At 37.9% G+C, this 18,352-nt stretch overlaps 1 protein-coding gene across 1 annotated transcript in view; it reads left to right on the top strand.

Moving 5' to 3' along the window:
* The first annotated feature begins 5,542 nt into the window (after positions 1-5,542).
* The window catches only part of LOC137295549 (dynamin-1-like protein), a 77,903-nt gene continuing 65,093 nt past the window's right edge, over positions 5,543-18,352 (top strand). Inside the window, exons 1-3 of the mRNA XM_067826937.1 lie at positions 5,543-5,706; positions 14,817-14,961; positions 16,340-16,461. Coding sequence (XP_067683038.1) covers positions 5,605-5,706; positions 14,817-14,961; positions 16,340-16,461 — 369 coding nt within the window. The 5' untranslated portion in view covers positions 5,543-5,604. The remainder of the gene's footprint in view (positions 5,707-14,816; positions 14,962-16,339; positions 16,462-18,352) is intronic.

Consider the following 18,352-nt stretch of genomic DNA (forward strand, 5'->3'; position numbering starts at 1 on the left):
GGCCAAAACCGCTATGTCAGAATGGCATGAAACGTCAAAAATCAAAACGTCCAAAACCCAGGATGAAAAAGCAACGCACTATATATATTGTCCTCCTTAAAGTATGATGCAGTTCTTAATTTAATCTCTTTAGATGGAGTTATCAGTACAATTAAGTGGCCTGATGAATTAGTTTATTAATTATTGTCTTCATTGTGCGTGTTGCCACAGAGTCGTTTTCAAATGAAATGGCAAAATGAAATCATTGAAAAGTTATTTTTTCACTCTTTAAATCGCATCATATGCTATTGCTCTTTCAAAACTCAGTACTAAGCCTTAATTGCAATCATTTTTGAGGAAAAAAATATGTTGTTTTCCAAAATTACCAAATTTACATTTCTTTCCGTAACTAATTAAGTTTCCATGCCATTTTATTATATTAATGGTAATGAGAACATTCATACTTCTTAATACAGTATTATTTAAATCAATATGATTTGTTAAAACCTTAAAAAATAAAAAAAATATTGTTGTTCCGGGAAAGATGTGCTTGTTACAGGAAATACAAAAACATGTCGCTCAACAATCTGTTTTTCATAATATATAAACATCAATATTCTGAAGCAAAAAGTGTGAGTTTACATAGGTTTACACCAAACAATATATTAAGACATATGCGTATTTTTTTTATACCAAGATCCTTGCGAATATTGCTGTTAACATATACGTTCTTAACAGAATTAATTCTTATTGTAATAGTTGCATTCATTTCAGTTACAGGAAACTTTCCGGAGAATATGGAGGCTCCCCAACACTGCAGCCTCCTGCATTACCCAGATTGTCAGAAGGGCTGTGCTGCCGGTGGGGAACCCGGGCACTCTTCTGATCTGCGCCAAGAGATCAGCAGGTACCAATCAGGAGGTACCAAACCAAGGGCACCGAGAACAATGGGAAGCCTGACGACAGTGTACTTGTATGTATGTATTACATACATATTACATACATACATACATACATACATACATACATACATACATACATACATACATACATACATACATACATACATACATACATACATACATACATACATACATACATACATCTCACTGAGGCATGGGCACAGTCTGTGGTGATGTATCGGCGGCTTGAACTGATGATTCTAGGTGGTGATGGCCGACATTATGTAGATGGTTAATAGGCCTCTAGTGACAGATTAGAGTCTATGTACACACCAAGGTCCTTGGCTACAGAGCAAGGTTGAATGACAGAGGAGGCTACCTTGACACCTGAAACTGATACTCCAAGCAGTTGCTTAGTTTGGTCTTTTTGTCATTGAGCTGAAGCATCCTAGATGTCATCCATCTCTTTATGACAGACACACAGTCATCCACAATCTGCAGGTCTGCCAAGAGTGAGCTCCGTCTGAAGATGGTAGTGAGCAGGGTGTCATCTGTGCATCCATAGTGGCTGCAATCGTGCTTGTTGACAACTGCAGGTAGAGAGTTCTCATAAAGCAGGAATAGAATCGGTCCAAGGACAGATCCTTGAGGAACTCCATGGGATAACTCAAGTCTTGATGAATTCGAAGTAAGACTTAACTGACACTTCTTGACTCAGACTTCATAAATATGACTGAAACCACCTCAAAGCAGTTCCTCTCACTCCAACTTGCAGATTCAGGATTTCTAATAGCTGTGTGATCCACAGTGTCAAACGCTGCACTCAAATCAATTAGCGCGAGGGCAACCAAATTCCCGAATCCAGGATATTTCTCAAGTCATTTAGTATCTTAGGAGAAGAGCTTCTGTGGAATGATGTGGGTAACATGCCGACTGGAATCTATTTAGCAGATCATATGATGAAAGGCGTTCCATCAGCCTCTTTGCTACAGTCTCTTCAACGAGTTTTGACAGAAATGGCAAATTCCACACACGTCGATAGCTTTTCAGTTCTGAACAGTCCAAATTGTTGTTTTTAATCAGAGGCTTGACTACTGCATTTTTCAAGGATTGAGGAAATGTGCCAGTTGACAATTTAAATGATCCACAACAAACGTTGTTGGCATATTGTCAGAGGAACAGTCGTATTAGATTGTATGATAAAGGATCTTACATCCGAAAAAGAAAACGGTTGAAAATCAATGAGAGGCGATTCTTGGAATACAGATTGCTGGTCGTGAAGCTGATCGGTGACACGACTGGACAGACGTTGTCTGATATGCAGGATCTTCTCTTTAAAGAACTCATTAAATGACAGAGTGCAACAGGATCCGAAATATCTGGAAGTATATCTTTTCCCTTTTTGCCCTGAATAGAATTCAAAACGTTTTGGAGTTTACGTGGTTTGCCTTGGAGACTGGAGATTTTCTATCTGTAGAATTCTCTTTTACTCTGCTCTATTGTCTTTGAGGCCATATTTCGAAGTGACTGATATCTGTACAACTAGTTAGGTTTTCCTCCACTTCCGTTCAGCACGGCGCCTGAGACGTTTGGCTTCACGTACAGGCTCACAGCACCAAACGCATCCTGGTTTGCGTATGAATTTTCTCTGTTTCATTGGAGCATGTTTATCCAGTACTGTACGGAGAGCAGTGTCGTAGAGTATCCCTAATTGCATCGAACGCAAATTCAGAGAACATGTATTTACAAAACCCAACATCTCTATATACATTCTTTATGGATAACAACTTCTTCTAGTGTAAATGTTTTTGTTTGACAGCGGTATATGAATCCATACTGAAACGACGCATCAAGCACAATAAATTAAGTTGTTATAAAGAATCTTACTTTCTTGTGAACCGCCGTACTTCTAAATTGCCCATCTACCAGATCATCATTCTGTATACACAATGAAGCACATTTCGGAAGCTGTCGATCGTTACACTTGTGTGCACCCCTACCCGCTATGACAGGGTTCGGTCTCCCGAGGGCTTCGTTTCGAGGGAAGTAAGCCCAAGTACAAAATATTGCACTTTTGAATCGCGAGTGTACGCTTGTTATTTGTTTGTTTGTTTTTCACAAGTGGCAATGTATGTTATATGTCATGAATAACTGATAATTGTGATTTAATTATTTTTGATATTTTGGTTGCATGTGACCTTTAAAGACGTAGCCCGAACAGGAAGGTGCGGTGGTGTTTGCTGTGATCCATAGAAACGGTTTATGTGTGCATTCTGGTGCATCTCCTGATGTTTACAAATCCTTTGAACATCTTCATATCAAGATATTGTCTTTCAATACAACCATAAGGGCTGTATGTCTATATCGCCCACCACCTTCAGTCAGAAACAAACTAGTCAATATGATTTCTATAGTGATCTTGTACGTCTTTGGGCATCTTCACCAAAGGAAAACATAATTTACGTTGGTGATTTTAAAGTGCACTTTGATGATAACAAGAAATCAGATGAAAATAAAATCACTTTCGTCTTCGCTACGTCTTAGACAGTACATTTGTCATTGGCTTGTAACATCCAGTGTTCGAGTTGAGGGCAATCCTATATCTGACCACTATGCTCTGTTTGCTGTGCTGAATATGGAGAATCCTGATTTAGAGAAATCAATCCCATCATTCAGGTCCCTTCGTACTGTGGCATTGTGTAACAGTGTAACCATAAGTCATACATTGTGCTAGAACATACATATAATATTATGTCGTTACGTTACTAACAAGGACGACCCTGAAACAGATCCACCCCCCCCAGATTCGACGGAGGGCTACAACATGATTTATTACTTGCAGGCTCTTTCATCATTATAGCAACCCCTAGTGTCCAGTGTACACAACCATAAAATTCACTCACCCAGTGATATGTAGGTGACACGATGATGCACGAATAAGTGCAGACCCCTAGTTATGAGTGTAGTAAAGTGCCGGATTACCAGGGATACTCTACAACAGGGATAGGTCACTCGCTTGCTTTCTTTGCCATTTGTACTAATTAACGCGTGCCTCGTCATGCTCCAACGCACACAGTGACTTGGCTCGTTCCCAGTGCAACTTCAGTAGATGTTAAACCAGGGAGACTATATAGAGTATATACGTTGTAGATTATCCCTGGTTTAACAGAACTTCAGCCAGTTTATTGTATCAGTCGGAATTTTACAACGAATGAATGGGTGAATTATAGTAAGAATTAAGAGCAATTAAGAATTATGTGAATGAATGAACGAAATAAAAAAAATGAAAGAAAGAAGTACATATGTGAATGAATGAAAGAATAAATGATACACCGCGGCCTTCCCTCCCAATACATGTTAAAGAACGAAAAAGTATCGCCAGAACACGTGTTAACATATCCCCCTCATAAGAATGAAAGGTGTATGTAAAAGATGTTTTTGATGAAGTAACTAGGAATACTCAAACAACGGCGCATAGCATTTCAATGGCGAAATGTCATATTTTTCACACACCTCAATTACACACTAACAATTTTTAGTCATAAAACTGTCACTGTTACTTGCAAATACAATTCAACTAAAGGTATGTTCTCCTTCTAAAAATTAAACGAATGTGTGAAAGAAGTTTTTTATGGACACAATTTAGTCTGTCTTCGCGGTGAATCGAGAATAGAAGCCAGTGAGCTATAACTTACCGACTTGAAACTTTACTACAAATCTTCTGTCCTAATACTGATACTAATACGAATTATTTGACTTAAACTGAAGTGACAAAATAGTTAACCTATCTTCTACATGTTGGATTTCAGTTGTTACAAAACTCAGTGAACTTAATCATCTGTTGAAAATAAACCGGGCTCAATCTTAAACACTACGCTGCCACCATATTGGCTACACTGGTTACGTAACGACCCGAGACATACGTTCAGCGGCTTTTCGGGGAGTTTCTTCTCCCCTCTACGTAGGATCCCTTGTATTATTGAGCAAAATACTGTGACTATGTGTCCCAGTTCACTCATCTGCATATATACTTTGTGAGGATGAGTTTGTATTTTAACTCGCCGTGTCTTACAGGCTGCATGAGTTGAATACGTACTGCCCAGGGAGTTGAGTTATATGCCACAAAAAGGCATCATCTGACCAACTATGCACGTAAATGCCAGCGCATTGAGAATGCAATAGCTGCGTACATATGTGAGCAATACAAATATCCAACAATAATAATATTTAAAACTTATCCTTAGGTATAAAACAGGTATCTATTATATGGTCTCTGTTTACACCTTTTGTCGGATACGTATGTCGCTACACGACATCGAACGTTCCAATTAAGGATCAGGTATTATTTCGGTATTAAAAAGAAAAATTAAGAAAATGCTGGGATGCCGTTTTGAGTTGAGGCGAAATTTATTTATTCCCATTCGCAAAAACCGTTTTCTCTCGGTGCCTTTGCCCTTTCACCTTGCCTTTTTCACTAGGTCACCGCCTATATATGCAATGTACTGTATAAAATACTGCGATTTATGAAAGAGTGTTAGTGTCTGGTTATAAGTTTGACTCTTGTTGGTGTTTTAAGGTGTGAGGAAACATCGAATACAGAGACATTCGTTTCACCTTGTGCGTAGAACGTCATCAATATCTGTTCGATGGTATATAACGGAAGTTCAAAGTTATCTCCCTTCTGTCCATTCTCGCCATTTTCTCTCATCGAAGGGTATGAAAGATGGAAAATCTTATACCTGTTATTAATAAACTGCAAGATGTGTTCAACACTGTTGGTTCAGAGACAGTACAGCTACCACAAATTGTGGTCATTGGCAGTCAGGTTTGTGAGACATTCTGGCCCTCTAATATAAGCTGACAAAGTTTACACATTTCAAGTGTATATTATATATTTGCAATATTTGTTATCTATTTCGTAAGGAAGTACATAACTACGAGACCTCTTACTTTGTTTTTTCATTTTAATGTTTGTACATTCTCACAAGTTTTCCACTGGTAGCCAGTAGAATCGTCAATAACTGAATGGGCGGGATGGAATTGTTGGATGCATATGTGATTTAGTATTTAGTCGACTTTGACATTGACATGTCTTAGGTCATGATGAGTGAAACACAGACAAGGTGCTGGCGAAAAACACGTAAAACACATAGTTTTGCATCTTACAGACAGTGCCTTCAAAACTGCACTGATGCCACCTTTGCTGTCTGTGGATTTTAACTGTTGCCCATTCGATCATAGAGGCACATGAGACCTATGTAGGAAGAGTAGAAGTTGTAACCATTTGGTGGTACAGCAGGGATAGAAATCAGATAAATTAACATAAACAGACTGATCCATTCTGGCCGTCAAGGCTGGTGCATGGGTTGTGGATTTATCATACTTATTTCCAGGGTCAAACGATACCCTTTGAAGCCATGTGCTTCGAATTATGCCATTCACACTTGTTACATTTATTTGAGCACCTTTAGAATTCAGCACCACAATTTCTCGTGAGGACGTTCCCAGGTGTAGGTCACATGTCAGTGAGACAGGTAACCAATTTGTGAGAACGCGTCGGACGCAAACCCACGACCTTCGGATTGTTAGCCCGACAGCTAACCGACTGAGCTACATCCACATTGTTGCACAATGTGCAAATTTAGCTTGTCATTCCTGTGACGTCACGGAAATGATCGGAAAGAGTCGAATTGGTTGCGGAAAATTACGAAGGTTACGGGTAGACTTGGTGCCTTGTGCTTTCAATCTACTGATGGCTGCCAAATGGTCCCAATATCATTGTATTATATATCATTATATATTCCGTAGTCTACAAGATACCATGTTGTGTTGAATGAGCCGATATGGTTCGAACTGAAAATGATTGTTGATGTCAGGCATCAGATGTTGATTTCACGGTGCATGCATGACTGATCGACGTGCTTGTATAAAAGTGATTGTGTGCTTTCGTGACAGAAAAGTGTTGAAGGGAACACTGTAAGGATAATATGGATCACGCTAAGGAATGAGTGAGACATGGACATGTTTGGTGACAGCACGAGGGTGAGTTAGACTTTGAATCGTTTTTGAAAATATGTAGATCTAGAAGTGAAAGTTGCTGGAGGCCGATTTCCACGAGTCCAACATTTCGACATTAAACCATTTCATTGTTTATTTAACTTTTGAAGTTTTTGGTCTCCCGTTTTTCTTGTGATTAGGTCTCTTACCCTAACCCTAAACCCTCACCCTAACCCTAACCCTAACCCTTGGAATAATTCTAAGAAATAGAATACGCTCATAAAACCATCACGAAAATGGCTGACGTATGCAGTGTAATGAATTCTTACCGCTTCGAAAAATAAATATTTCCTTGTAATGGTGCAAATTACTGAATGACAAAGATATATATGCATATTAGTTTACAGTTATAATTCATTTGATCCAAATAGTTATGTTTGAAACCGAAATATGGAATGTATTTAGATTATTTTAATTGACCAAAACTGCGAATAATAAAACATGGCGCAATGTGACCAATGTAAGTCATTCTTACAAAATTTAAAAATACTAAATATATAAATACACAAAATATAACACCTCAGCACCTCTTTCAAGAACGTGCTTTTGAACAAAATCACCTGCAATTACGTAAAATAGTATTATGACGTGTCTTTAAAGTTTGTGGTGCTGTATTCTAAAGGTAGGCCCATCTATTATATATTGCTTCAATTTGATGTGTACCATCAACAAACCAATACGGTCAAGACAAAACAAATTGAGGCAGAATTGTGATAGGTCTCATGATTTGTTAATGTCGACACCATCCTTAATGAAACCTATGTCTGCTCAAAGGTAAGAATTTACACGAATTTCCAAACTTTCACACGCGCGAAATCAATACCAATTAGATGACAACAAACAGCAATTTAAGACTTCGCAAATGTAATAAACACCGACAATTCTTGTAACTGCAATATTGATTTTGCTTAACGTTTTTAGTCAGTACTGGACCTGGAGTTAGTAGACCACAAAGCTGAGAGGGTGAAAAAGCCATGACACAATGTAAACAAATCTGACAGCTATCTGATTTCGGTTAGTGTTGACCAAAATAGCAAAATGTGTTACATTCAGGAACAATGTGGTGGATGGATATTTTTGCCTTCGCTTGCAGACATTCTTAAATTTGTCACACATTTTAGAATGTTTTCAAGTTTTAAAAGCACAATCTTAAGGCCTACTGTGCAGTACAGTATCTGTAATTTAGTGCAAAATATTTGATGAGAAACAACACCTTTTCAGTCAAAATCATGCAATAACCAAAATATCAAAATTATTTCAAACGAGTGTCGATAAAACAATGACTTAAATATTTAGGAATTTCTTTAAAGACATGGGACCTTGTCGAATTGAACTACCATAGTCTTTTGTGGATTGAGACGAAAACTATGGGAGAAGAATAGTGACTTTCAGGAATATTGGATGGAATGAAGAAAAATTGTATTTTTTAACTATGAGAACATTATTTGTTTTTCGTATTTTTGTTGCAACGTAGTTTCTTTTACACGTATGGGAGGTACAATGGTGTATTTTAAGAGAAATACTGTAATAAAAACTGTCATTACAATCAATTGTTTGGAAATAATCGCAAAATATATAATTTTTAAGAATCTTGCATCCTTATAGTAAACAGAGAGGTAATTACATGAATAATAAAGTAATCAATTATAAATAATTATACTTACTTGACTGACATAATAGATTCATATGGTTTCAAAGCAGAGCTGGGCATGTGTTACGAGAGTGTATTTTATGTAAATTGTATAATTGATCAAGAAATAATTATTATTGGGTCACGACGTGTGGAGTTTTGAGTCATAGTTATTATGGGTCATATTTTATTTCATGGGTGTTCAGTGCTGTTGGTATTTTTGCGGCAGGCATTTAAGGTAGCACTTTAGAGTTGCCTCCTTTTGGTGTGCTTCAACTTGGTGAACACAAGCCCGTTTGCGACGGTTCCATACTTCGCTGGAATATTCAAGAATCAGTGACTATATGTATAATGCTGGTTTTGTTGACGCACACACACACACATGGATAACTGGAGTACATCATTCGGCCAACATTAAATTAATGTCTTCGTCAACACTCGACCTACATGACTGCTGCCTGACCGCTCACCATGTTACATGTATTACTGTTTCTCACTCTCAAACCGAGAATTGGTGAGTTGATATTACATTTGTGACCCATTACTTTAGATTTGACTCAGTTGTATTGTACATGAAACTGCTATTGTGAATCTTTGTATCTTGCTCTCTGCTCAATACAAAATTATTGAATATTTTAGACTTCTCAAAGTTATGTTTTGCTGGTTCCAAGGAATTCCTTATACCTTTTGTCACAGTAATTTTTAACCGTAACAAAATTGGGGCTCCTCTGGGATTGAATTCATTTGACAGTAACTCATGCAAAAACTATAATACATATCAATGCAGAGCAATCACTTAATACTAAATTAGGTATTCTTCAAGCTACCCATTTTTTTTTTTCAAATAATATATTTACAAAAAAAATATTCTGAAAGTGAACATGACTGTAGTCCGTTTGGCTCAGAACGGTTTTGTCAGACCGATGAATTGCTATTAACTCAAAAACTAATAAGCATAACATACTCAATAAAACGCTGATTATAATCAAACATCATACCGTGAGTTTTGTTGCAGAATTTTTGTCCTAATAATAAAAAGTTGTTCAAGAAACTATCCTTAAAATATTGACACAGTTCACTGTTTATTGCGAGGGAGGAGTGCAGAGAAAGGCACAACGAGGTGTTCGAGAAGCACATGCACAAGTGCCAAGAAAGTTAAAAAATTCATTAACCTGTGTTGTGCTGTGCTGCATCTCCATACTTCCTTGCACGCCTTTTCACATTACTGATTTAGCAAAATTTGAACATCCTATTAAGGAATAAAGGTGGCACATGCAGTGTTGACAATCTATTAACAGACATCGAAGTGATCTGCAATGTGAACATGTGGTTGTGTGCATGGTTTTTGTAAAATTATGATGGGAATTTAAAAGGAACAGCATAATTCAGTTACTTGTCCTCAGCTAGTATCTTAGACAGATGTGAATTGTAAGATAGATTATTTGGTTCGAGAGAAAATACTCTTCCCACGCTCAGACAACAGCTGGCTTTTTTTTCACTCACCAGTTACAATCTGTCAACTAAGTAATATTTAAAATAAAATACGAAGAACTTACTTCTTTAAATATCACTCACAAACTATGGATACCAAAGTACCACAAGCAGAATTCATCAACACTGTTCTCAATAATAAATGTTTCGGTGGCAGTAACACCATTGTGATTAGTCAATGGTTGTCCCCTCTAACGTCAAAAATGATGTGGGCAGGGCTTATTTGCATGTACTGGATCAGTCTGTCACTGTCCTTTGAACAAAGAGACCTAGTCATGTCTCTCGAGACTCGTACACAAAGCATGTCATACCCCGCCAATCTTCGTATGCAAGCCATGGGTACAACTTCCAACTATCGGTCTTGGAAGGCTAAGGTTTTTTTTTATTGTTTCAGGGGTTTTTTTTGTTTATTTTGTTTTTTTTTATTATCACCTCTCCATCAACACTTTCAACAGCAGGCAACCAGAAGCTTTTACTGTTCCCGGATACTTTGAGGTCATGGATGCAGCCAGTGTTTAGTACTTGTCACAAAATCAAGAATGAAGATTTTATGGATATCAACTTCTTTGTATGTTCTCATATAAAGAAGTTGATATCCATAAAATCTTCATTCTTATGCATTTCACTTCTAAATGCCCTTCAAAGACTTGTCACAATATCCTTTACCTTTTTCTTTTACATTTTCATTTTGACTTAATCAGAAAATTATTATAAAAAGATTTGTGAAATGATATGAATGGTTGTCCATTTCCCAATATCATTGGATTTCCACTTGGTAATGTGAACCAAAAGTGTGAAATACCTCTGTATTGGAAGCTTTGTATGAATAACATGTGGCGATTTGTTTGATGGCGGATGTCGGTCAAAAGCCCTGAACACCAAGTAAAATATGCAAGGTATTATAGACTAATGGGTTTTAAGTAATTCTTTTGTGTTTTTTGTATTCCCAGATTTGTAATTAATTAAGTAAATGTGATTTTGTTGAGTAAAATACACAAATATGCACCTTGTCTGGAGCTCTGATTCAACTTGTATAATTATTTCCTCGAAACATTGTTACTTTGCTGTTTGACAACTGTGATGTGACCAAGAATCATGGTTTTCAATAACAGTGAGCTTGGAGGGGTGTGTTTCGAAAAACCCGTCTCTGATTGGCCAAAGCTGAAAGTAGCAGCCAATTGCGCAATCCAATACGCATACATTTGTCAGGTTATTGTGTTAAAAATGGATGCATAAACAGATACATGCCGCGAAAACATCATCAAGATTTCATGGTTACTTTTTGATTAATTTGTAAATGATAATGTTTGCAATTTGTTAAGTCCAAATGTGAAAACAACATCGAAATCATCAATCAGTTTGAGTGTCCAATTTCATAAGACAGTAGTCGGTCATTTGAAAATGTTAAGGACTAAGACGGAAGGCCAATGACAATCTGAAACCCTTAAAATTGTACTAGTCCAACAGACTAGTAATGTTAGATGTTTTGCTAACCCTCTGGGAGATTTACTAGCCTTGGGCTAGCGGACTCTCATAGATTTCGAACCCTGTACACTGAGATGCACCTGATGAGCTTCAGTGTTAAGTTTGGCTGGAATGCAGGTTAACAGGCACAGCACCAGCCTGCACCGTGGGGCAATTATCACACTATAGCGCTTATTTCTTCATGCTCCACTGATCTATTTTTCAGAGGCAAACAACCTGTTATGATCCCTACTGGCTAGCAACCAGTTATCTCCATTTTTCAGTGGTTTTTGACGATTTGCCCCATTGTTTCTTGACACAATGAAACAGAATTTATCTTGATAGATTAGCTGTTCACTGATGTTTCCTGCTTGTTTACAGTTGCCGATAGTGTTTCTCTGAAACACGGTCAACTTGAAGTGCGGTAGTGTATATTGTGCTTTCCCAACAACTAACAAGACCAGCCATTTTGAATTTTTCATGTTATTCACCAGATGTGACACAAATTTGATCATAAAACTGTTGTGTTTCAAACCTTGACATATTGAAGCAATATCAGAATTAGAATTTGTTTTAAAACATATTTAAACGTAAACAAAGTAATTTAGAAGAACAAAACTCACTCTCATTGTGAATGTTGACGGATGGTTATATGAGCTGATGGTAATGTTGTGATGTCACAGTGCAGTTGAACTTATCAAAGTTGACTTTTGAGTAATTGTTTGCAATTTTGGTAGTGTTTGTTTACTCTGGGAAAAAAGGTAAAGACTGTCAGTTATATTTTGTCAGTGTTGTCAAGTCCATACAGCGGAGATGGAAATGTAGGTCATTTCAGAGTTTAGTGATTGAGTGTTGGCTATATGCAAATGTTTTGCCAAGTTAGAAATTACACTTTTCATTCAATTCTTATCATTTATGAAATTTCATGTCAACACACTAATGGTCACGTGATATCATCCCCCCTTCCCTGACATTTTTGGGTGTAGTCTACCAGTGGGATTCATATTTGCAATGTCTACAATGTAAAATACTAACAGTGATTGTAACTCTCGTAGCCCATTGCTCTTGTGATATGTCAGTGTGTGAAACACTACAGAACTACAAGTCAAGCTGTCTGTGCAAGTGTTACAGCCAGATGTTAGAGATAACTGGTCGCTAGCCAGTAGGGTGAAATTTTAGGGTTAGGGTTACAAGATACAGTGGCAACATTCTGCTTTATGGTTCCCAAGGGCAGTAAAACATCTAACCTAAATGCACTGCTCATGTGCACAGGCTCCGCACATGATCAGTTGTCACTTTTTTCCAAAGTTCGCAATTACCAAATCATATATATACTCATAGAAATGAATAAGGGAACACATGAAGGTACAAGTGTTTTTTATCCCCTCTGCATGTAATGCGGGGGGATACAGTAGACACCTTGTCCGTCTGTCCATCTGCCCACCCGTCCTCCGTCCGTCTGTCTTTAATCATTTTTTTTCCGGAGCATAAGTCAGAAAACGTTCAATATTTTTGCCCAAACTTGATAGGTATAATGATCTCAACCTATAGTTGTGCCTTTTACTATTTACAGAGTTTGGGCATTTTTATTATTTTTTTTTTCATGGAACATTTTGGTGTTAGTATAATGATGGGATGGGCTTCGTTTCTGGAGCAGAACTCAAAAACCGTTCAATATTTTTCTGCAAAACTTGGATGATATGTGTGGCAGACCCCAAAGTGGTGCCTTTCGCTATGTACAGGTTTTTGTGATTTATTATTTTCTCGGTTTCCATGGAAATGTTTCGGACTTTGTCTCAAAATGGAGGGATGGGCTTTGTTTCTTGAGCATAACTCAAAAACTGTTCAATATTTTTCTGCAAAACAGTTACATGCATCAGTCAGAACCTACAGTGCCTTTTGTTACTTACAGGATTTTGTGATATATTATTTTCTTTGTTTCCATGGAAACGTTTCAGACATAGTCTCAAAAGTGAGGTGTGCGTTTTGTCTCCAGAGCAGAACTCAAAAACCGTTCAATATTTTTCTGCAAAACTTGGTAGATATATCAGTCAGAAGCTGAAGTGGTGCCTTTTGCTATGTACAGGATCTTGTGATTTATTATTTTCTTGGTTTCCATGGAAACATTTCAGACCTAGTCTGAAAGGTGAGAGGTGTGTTTCGTTTCCAGAGCAGAACTCAAAAACTTCTTAATATCTGTCCGTAAAACTTTCTAGATATGTGTGGCAGACCCCAAAGTGGTGCCTTTTGCTCTCTACAGGTTTTTGTGATTTATTATTTTCTTGCTTTCCTTGGAAATATTTCAGACATGGTCTCAAAATGGAGGGATGGGCTTCGTTTCTGGAGAACTCAAAAGCCGTTCAATGTTTTTCTGCAAAACTTGGTAGATGCAAAACAGTTACATGCATCAGTCAAAACCTATAGTGCCTTTTGGTACTTACGGGATTTTGTGATTTATTATTTTCTCGGTTTCCATAGAAACGTTTTGGACGTAGTCTCAAAATGGAGAGATGGGCTTCGTTTCTGCAGCAGAACTCAAATGGGTGTATATATACTCTAGGAGATCTGGAGGTGGTGTGGCCGGTGAAGAATGCATACGCCGCCTGCTGTTGGTAGGGTGCTGGTGGCGGCAGGGGATGTCATCGGTGTAGGTCAGTGGCTGCCGGTGTTAGTGCCAGTGGCTACCGGTGGTTTCACTGATGATGTCGGTGGTTGACGGTGGCTACCAGTGGAGTACTGGTTATATTACTTTCTCAGTTTCTATGGAAATGTTTTTGAGTCGTTTCCGGACAGAACTAAAAAAACATTCAATATTTTTCTGAAAAACTTGTTAGATATATCAATCGGAACCTAAAGTGGTGCCCTTTGCTACTTACAGGTTTTTGTGATTTATCTTTTTCTGGGTCTCTATGGAAATGTTTCGAACTTAGTGTCAAAAGTGAGAGGTGTGTTTCGTTTCCAGAGCAGAACTCACAAATGTCTTAATATCTGTAAGTGTAACTTATTTCCAGATTTTTACTCACCGTACAATACATACCTTGTGAAGAAACCTGGAAAAGAATAAAGGAACCCTTGTACTGTCATATGTTTCCGTATTTGTTTTCATGACTAAATGTTGAATATATGATTATGGGGCTGAGCTACATTGATACCATACCATGTGTGTGTGAAAATATTGGACAACATGATCACTATGTGATAACATGCTGCTGCTTGATCTTCGGATATTTGTTGTTTTAGTTGGAGCTTCCAGGTTTGTATTTGGTGATGAATCAGGTCTGTTCTATTTACAGAGTTCAGGCAAGAGCTCTGTTTTGGAGAGTCTGGTTGGGCGTGACTTTTTGCCACGTGGAACTGGCATTGTAACTCGACGACCTCTAGTGCTGCAGCTACTTCACTTAGGTAGAGATGATGTTGAGACCAGGACACAAGATGGAAGTAAGACTTATTCTGTTATCATTCTGATATTATGGAAAATAGGTAGAGACTGTGATGTTAGCATGGAGGTGACTAGTTTCGTCCAGGTTGGACTTATCAGACAGAGAAGCTAGCGGTGACTGGGTGTATATATACTCTATATCTAGGAGAGCTGGAGGTGGTGTGGCCGGTGAAGAATGCACACGGTGGTTTCACTGATGATGTTGGTGGTTGATGGTGGCCACCAGTGGAGTACCTGTGAAGCCTAGCATTTGGCATGTGTTGTTGGTAAAGCAGCTGATGCGTACTCAGTGGTAGCATTAAGCGTATCATCGTAATTAACAATGGGCGCTGGGTTGTGTGCACCAACTCATGTTTGAGCAGTGTCAGGTTGGGTCACCGGGATGGTGAGCGTCAGAAGCATCGTGGTGGAAAGCAAACCTTGATGCTGTGCTGTGGGGTTTACTAGGCACCTATACTCGTTGAGGAACTTGTCAAGATTTTTCCTTATTGCTGGATTGGCGTGGGAGTTCCCAGGAACTGTTTTGTATCCAATGGGGGACGGCATGCGTTGGGGTAGATGGGAGGACTTGCCAGGGTTCTGTAATGAGATGCGAAGGGTAAATGTCCACAGACCAATTAGACATTGGTGGTATCGGCATGTTACTTATGAACAGCATGTAAGGGCATGGTTTATGTCTTTGGATATAAGTAGTTACCCGAATGGAGATGTGTGGAGGTGGGTTCCAAGCAGCCAGTGGCGGGATGTTTTCTGCTTCTGCTTTGATGCGTGGGTCCCTGAGTGGATTCCTCATGTCGCTGTCAAGAGGGATAGTCTTTGTGGCGAAATCTGTGAAGCTATCCGCTGCAAGGAAGTTATCTTCCAAGGTGGAGATGGACTGTGTGTTGTAGCTCAGCCACAGAGATGTGTTTGATGAACATTCGGTTCATCGGTGGACTTGTGTTTGCTGGAGATATGTTTCCGGTGGTCGTCCAAATGGTGGTACGACTTATGGCGCAGGGTGCCATAAAAGGCGGTGTCGCCATGGTTAGTTCTAGTATGTCCCAAAAGTGCGTCTTTGCGGGATAGCTTGGTGCCGCAAACGGTGCACGTATGGCAAGGGTCTGCCATAGTGAATGGTGGTGACTGTAGGACTGACCGTTGTGTCTAGTTTTTAATGAGTGGCAGTCTGACGTCAGTGATTGTGGTTGCAGATTCTCAGAAAGAGACAAAATTGGTATGAAAATGGGCCATTGTTGGGGGCTTTAGGCAGCCTTGCTTCCATATTTTGTCTTATGAATCTCTTGCTGAGTGATGAAGCTTATCCATTTACATTGTCTCTGAGTAGATGAGATTTAACATGGCAGACTAAATGGATGGTCTGGTTGTGTCTTTCAGCTTTCATCAAAGCAGATGAATTTGGCAAATTTCTGCACACGAAGAATAAAGTCTACACTGACTTTGATGAAATTAGACAGGAGATCATCAACGAGACTGAGAGAATGTCCGGGACAAATAAGGTTTATGTGTTTCCTATTGAAATCTTATTCAACCTAGAATTGTCATGATTCCTGAAAAAATGTGTTTGCATTGTTATGCTGTGTATCACAATAAAACATGTGCATTATGACATCATTGATCAAATACAGTGGGCAATCTTTTTGTTTGGAAGGGTGATAAGTCCATTTTGAAACAGTCTAAGCAACAGCACACAATCTGTCTTCCGGTTTGGTTCTTGACTGAATTGTGTGCTGCGCCAACTTGTTTCATTTGAACTGTTGTACCTAAATGATATAAACAATCATTTACAACGAAATACCATGATAGTTCAGAACAGAATCATTTCTTTAATTTATAGCACAAAATGAACTAACATGATATGAAAGAGAGGGAAAAAAATGACAAAGCTGTCTGTTGTCCTGGCCTTTGCCACTATAGAACACAAAGCTGTACTACAGATTATATACCAGCTTATGTGTTGTTTCTTACTTTTAACTATTGATGTCTTCATATGACCAAACAGTTCTGTATTTAGACCCACACAAAATTTAGCCAATGTGCTAAAATACGGGGTTCCTTTCTGTATTTAATCCCATGTGCTCAAATCTGGGTGTTTAGAGTGATGCCATTTCCAAATGCAGAGACTTTGATGCTGTAAATGTTCTCTGTAGAGACTAGTCATTGTCTTCATTGTCACTGTCTTTTCATAATAGTAGGTGTTAATTAGACTGTCATCTTTATCATTCACGTTTATATTTATTTGAGTAGACAATTTCATTATTTTCAATTTTGAATTTATAGATCATTTTCCTGAGTAAAGCGTTTGAATAAATCCTGATGCTTTTCATATTTAGAACAATATTGTGTATTTTCCAATTTTAAGCCCTGAGCTAAAATATGGTTAAAATATTTCATTGCTGGAACAGTGGTTTTCCACTTGACCCTGGGCTAAAATAGGGGAATCCCCGATACTGCCACTGACTCAGTGTAAAAGTTAATCAGAGTTATGTCATCTACATCTGCAGCACATGGCAGACCTTGATCATGGATTGATAGTCATGATACAATAGGGACTTGATAAACGACAGGAGAAGTAATGTGGAGAAGTTACCAATGGAGCTGAATGGAAGTTTTGATCAACAGTTCTTCTTACATCTGATAACTTTTTAAAATAAACTGAATGAAAAAGTAACATGGATATCATTGAAACAGTGACTTCAGTGCAGTTAATTGTCGCCATAGTTTCAAGTAGAGGATTTACCCATAATATCAGTCATTGCTATCAATGTATATATTAATGTATTGATCCGTTTCTTGCACAGTGTCAGTGCTCTTGAAATAAGTAATAAATTACAGAGACTTGTCTTGACAAACTACAAATCATACTGATTACCCCCAGACAATGTGTGTAATACATGAATAAATTTTAAAGATGTCTGTATCATCTTGTTTGGTAACAAATGTTGAATGTGTATTTTCCCCAACAAACCATCATGTAGGTACAGGTCTTTATCCTCATTTTCATTCAACAGTAGTCAGTCAACTGTGGCAGTAACTCTCTTAATTTGAAAATTTATTTAGAATCAATTATTATGACATTAATTAAAAGTACACCCCACAGTCATTCCATATATATTATACTTGTGTATTATGACTACTAAACATTCATGCAATTTAATGTTGTACTCAAGTACACATGCACCATATCATACAAATGTTTTAAAATTACAAAATTGTAATTTTTACAAGAGAAAAGAAGATTGACCTTATTGTTTGTGTGAAAAATTAAAGATCAGTTTACAACATGGAAATGTGAAAATTAAATCTAAAGAATTCAGACAGCAGCTTTGTCATTACTGTTATCATCATAAGATCATTGTAATTTCATGTTTGCAACACTTTTACAAGAAT

The sequence above is a fragment of the Haliotis asinina genome, chromosome 9, assembly GCF_037392515.1.
Source record: "Haliotis asinina isolate JCU_RB_2024 chromosome 9, JCU_Hal_asi_v2, whole genome shotgun sequence".
NCBI classification, from domain to species: Eukaryota; Metazoa; Mollusca; class Gastropoda; order Lepetellida; family Haliotidae; genus Haliotis; species Haliotis asinina.